This window comes from Palaemon carinicauda, chromosome 37 (assembly GCF_036898095.1).
Source record: "Palaemon carinicauda isolate YSFRI2023 chromosome 37, ASM3689809v2, whole genome shotgun sequence".
NCBI classification, from domain to species: domain Eukaryota; kingdom Metazoa; phylum Arthropoda; class Malacostraca; order Decapoda; family Palaemonidae; genus Palaemon; species Palaemon carinicauda.
In genome coordinates, this window is record NC_090761.1 from 68,125,598 (window position 1) to 68,130,711 (window position 5,114).

Consider the following 5,114-nt stretch of genomic DNA (forward strand, 5'->3'; position numbering starts at 1 on the left):
CTCATTCATTCTTTGATTGTATACAGTAAAAAAGCTATGCGTGCAGGAAATTTCCACAGCATCTGTCTCTTCTTGAACCTTAAAGACAGCTCATTAGTAACTCACACAACACAAATCTCCTTCATAACACACATACATACGTATACACACATATACACACATTTTACTGTATCCTCTTTGTAATCCTTTCTCTTGCTTATAATTTTCGTTCTACATCTTGTAATAACATTGAACAATTAAAGACATGTAACTTACAGAAAACAACAAAACCTAACATAAACAAACTGCTGACATAGGTTTAGCTGACCCATCCTAATAGAATTCTAGTCTTAACCAAATTCCTTCTGCTTCTTTGTTTCAGGCTCTTGTGGGATCACGTGACGAAAATGGCTCGTTTGATTGGTTCTGCTCTGGTGTCCTTATCAACCGCCAGTGGGTTTTGACAGCCGCCCATTGCTTCTCTTATAAGTAATTAATTCTCATTTTACTTTTTTCTTTGTTTTGCCAGTTTTATGGGCCTGATCCATCACAGAATTCTCTGCTGTGTTATGTGGAGGATTTAAGATTGGTAGTTTTGATTTTTTTTTTTTAACTTTCTGCCAGTTTTATGGGCCCATTCCACCACAGAGTTCTCTGTTGTGATATCTGAAGGATTTCAGATTCTTACCTTTAAATTTTTTTTTTTTTAATTTTCTGCCATTTTTGTGGGCCCATTCCACCACAGAGTTCTCTGTTGTGACATCTAGAGGTTTCAGATTCCTACTTTTGATTTTTTTATTTATTTCTGCCAGTTTTATGGCCCTGATTTATCACAGATTTCAGATTACTAGAGATTTATTTCTTTAATCTGGCTGCTACAGTCCTTCAAGTCTATTCACTCTTCTACTAAATTAATATAATCATATACCATTGAGACCCTTTATAAGCCAATGACAATTCAAATTGCATACTTTAGCAATTCTAGTTACTGCAAGAAGTACTGTATTCTACTAATTAATTGTCCACTTTTTGAAACTCTCATTCAAGCAATTTATTTCTTTCAGACCCATTAATGTAGTCCGTCTAGGGGAGCACGATTACAACGACCGGCAGGATGGTGCCAGAGATGAGGACATCGATGTAGAGAAAGAGTTCCTCTATCCTGAGTTCAAGGAGCCTCAAGGATATCACGACTTGGCTCTTCTGAAGTTAGTCAATCCTGCAGAAATTCGCGTAAGCTTCAAAATGTTGTTGTTGTTATTATTATTATTATTATTATTATTATTATTATTATTATTATTATTATTATTATTATTATGATGATGATGATGGGGGTTATTTATTACTTCTCATGTAGTTTATTTATTTCTTTTACCCAATGGGCTATTTTTTCCTGTTGGAGCCCTTGGGCTTATAGCATTCTGCTTTTCCAACTAGGGTTGTAGCTTAGCTAATAATAATAATAATAATAATAATAATAATAATAATAATAATAATAATAATAATAATAATAATAATAATAATAATAATAATAATAATAATGAAAAGTAACAAGTTCAATTCAGTATGTTGGCATAAACCACTGTGCGTATTTATTAAGTGTACCTGACATGGTACATTGCAAGCATTAATTGAATTTCTTTGCAGTCCCCCTTCTGCCCTAAGGGCACCCTTTTTTTTTAGCTCCCTGCTTTACCTCCGTTCCCGTTTCCTTTCTTCCGTCTTGCTGTCCAACATCTTAATTTTTTTCATTATGCAACAGTATGTTATTCACCCATTTACACTAGGACACTGATTGGCCTTCCTGACCCCAGCGCTGGGTTATACTACCCATATTCATAGATGTAGTCTCCACTTATAGTTTTTAAGAAATTTTAGTATATTTGGCTACTACCCTGTTTTATAGTTTTTTTTTATGAGAAATATCAAGATATTTGGCTGACTGCTTAAATACAGTTGTAACATTTTGAAGTAATGTTTTTTACAGAGGTTCGTAAATCCGGTTTGTCTTCCTTGGGGTGAGGCAAGAATCAGGAACCTGGTAAATCAGAAAGTTTCTCTCACTGGATGGGGAGCTTTGGAATTCAGTAAGTTTTTTACGAATTGATAGAAAAAAAAAATTGTTTTTTCATATTATGGAAAGACTGACATAACTCTTCAGAGATCATCAATTTTGAATGCTACTTTTTCTATTTTTTTTCGACATTTTTAATCCCATTCTACATTTCGTAGCTCTGTTTTATCATATGATAATAATAAAAAAATCTCTAATAGATGGCGTTGATAGTTCCAAATAATAATAAATAAAACTTTCCCCAACAGATGGCGTTGGGAGTTCAATCATCCAGGAGGTCAACGTAACTGTGTTTCCTACTCCTGTCTGTGATGAGAGTTACTCCAGCCTCAGGGACTTCAGCATTGTGTGGCCCAGAGGAATTGGGGAAACCATTCTGTGTGCAGGAGATCCCCAAGGAGGAAAGGATGCTTGTCAGGTAAGAGAGGAAAGGAAACAAGGAAATAAATAAACTACAAGAGAAGTAATTAACAATTGAAATAAAATAATTTAAGAGTAACAACATCAAAATAGATCTTTCATGTCTAATCTATAAAAACTTTGGCCCTTAGCTGCACTTACTTTAGATATATTTTTCTAGCTCCCTTCGACCTTTACTTTAGTATAACTGTTCGATTTTCATCCAGTTGCACTATGGAAATGAAGGGCCTCTTAGGCCCCAACACCAGGAGATATTGCCCAAAATTTATAACAATCCAGAAATGAATATTCTGGAAAAATGTGGTGTTACATTCATTCGTGTTTATACACTCGGGCACACTGTTCTATCTTACTTCTCTTCCTCTTGTTTTTTTTTTTTTTTTAAGTTTTAATAGTTTATACTGTATGTAAAAGATCTACATGTATTCTAATGTTGTTACTGTTCTTAAAATAGTTTATTTTAACTGTTCCTTACTTATCTTGTAGTTTATCTATTTCCTTATTTCCTTTCCTCAATGGGCTATTTTCCCTATTGGAGCCCTTGGGCTTGTAGCATCCTGCTTTTCCAACTAGGGTTTTAGCTTAGCTAGTAATAATGATAAGTATTATATATTTGCTCTGAATTCAATATACCAAAATCCAGGATAATTTACATAAAGTATTCTGGATAAAAAGAGCTCTTACAGTCCATCAAATTTCTTATTCCTGATCTAGATATTAATCTCTGGCGCCGTCGTTCAATTAGTTCGTCATGCAAGTTGCATAAGATTTTTCATAATTCTGATCATCCTTTACATTCAGATCTTCCCGATCAGTTCCATCCTGTTCGTATTACTAGGCATGCAGTTAATTCTAAAGCGGGATTTACACGGTCGAACGGTTTGTCGAACCTGCTTTTCAAGCGGTTCGAAGAGGTGGATTCAGCCACAAATGCATAAGGTTTGTGGACAATGAAGTCCCTCCGACAATAGTCAGGCGAGAACAGACTTTCTTCGAACCGTTCGACGAATGTGGTCGACAACCAAATACCCCATTCACACGTTCGAACATCACTTCAAACACTTGTCTGTCGAACCGCTTTCGAGGAATCATTCGGCTATGTAAGATCCGCCTTCACAGTCATGCCTTCTCCATCATGAGGCTCAATACTACACAGTATTCCAGAAGTTTTATTCCAGCTGTGACAAACCTCATGTTTACACCAACGATGAATTCAATATGCACAACTAAATATTATGCTAAATCTAATCGCAGGGAGACTCAGGTGGCCCCGTCACTTACCTGAATGAAGAGAAGAAGTACGTCTTGGCTGGCGTGGTTTCCAGAGGTTACGGGTGTGGCCTGAGCCAGTTTCCTGGAATTTACGCCGATGTCCGCCACCCGCCCTACCTCTCCTGGATCAAGAAAGTGGCTTTCCAGTGAAACTCTTTTCTGTCGTTTCAAGATATGTTGTGGGTTACTAGTGTACGCAACCCGTCAAAATTGATGGATAGATATTTAGATAGATATGCACACACACATGCACATACACAGATTCAACCCTTCTCAAGCCTCCCCCATTTATTAACTACCACACAGTAGTTTGGGCAATTTGTAGGAGGTTGTTTTCAGAGTGGGTGGTTCAGCGTGACAATATATACAGCTATATATATATATATATATATATATATATATATACATATATGTATATATATATATATATATATGTATATATATATATATATATATATATATATATATATATATATGTATATATATATATATATATATATATATACAGTATATATATATATGTATATATGTATGTATATATATATATATATATATATATATATATATATATATATATATATATATATATATATATATATATATATATACACACACTTCTAGGACTTCATAGTTTTAGATAAAAACAATTATTTATTTGTTTGTGTGGTTCTCGGTTTCAACGCTAAAGTGTATTATGTATTATGTATGTCTGATAATTTTAACCGTTAATATGCATTTCTGTTTGTAATTTTCTGTACCACCTGATGAATATAAATGAATATATAATTTTTATATTTTGAAATGCATACACACACTTATATATATATATATATATATATATATATATATATATATATATATATATATATATATGTATATATATATATATATATATATTATTATTATTATTGCTATCCAAGCTACACCCCTAGTTGGAAAAGCAAGATGCTATAAGCCCAGGGGCTCCAACAGGGAAAAATAGCCCAGTGAGGAAAGGAAAAAAGGAAATAAATAAATGAAGAGAACAAATTAACAATAAATCATTCTAAAATAAGTAACAACGTCAAAACAGACATGTCATATATAAACTATTAACAACATCAAAAACAAATATGTCATAAATAAACTATAAAAAGACTCATGTCCGCCTGGTCAACAAAAAAGCATTTGCTCCAACTTTGAACTTTTGAAGTTCTACTGATTCAACCACCCGATTAGGAAGATCATTCCACAACTTGGTAACAGCTGGAATGAAACTTCTAGAATACTGTGTAGTATTGAGCCTCATGATGGAGAAGTCCTGGCTATTAGAATTAACTGCCTGCCTAGTATTACGAACAGGATAGAATTGTCCAGGGAGATCTGAATG

At 33.8% G+C, this 5,114-nt stretch overlaps 1 protein-coding gene across 1 annotated transcript in view; it reads left to right on the forward strand.

Annotated features, from left to right (window-relative positions):
* LOC137629174 (venom protease-like) overlaps nucleotides 1-4,110 on the forward strand; it is an 8,645-nt gene extending 4,535 nt beyond the window's left edge. The window contains exons 5-9 of the mRNA XM_068360439.1: nucleotides 362-468; nucleotides 1,044-1,212; nucleotides 1,967-2,066; nucleotides 2,302-2,471; nucleotides 3,728-4,110. Of these exons, the coding sequence (XP_068216540.1) occupies nucleotides 362-468; nucleotides 1,044-1,212; nucleotides 1,967-2,066; nucleotides 2,302-2,471; nucleotides 3,728-3,895 (714 nt within the window). The 3' untranslated portion in view covers nucleotides 3,896-4,110. The remainder of the gene's footprint in view (nucleotides 1-361; nucleotides 469-1,043; nucleotides 1,213-1,966; nucleotides 2,067-2,301; nucleotides 2,472-3,727) is intronic.
* Nucleotides 4,111-5,114: the final 1,004 nt, after the last annotated feature.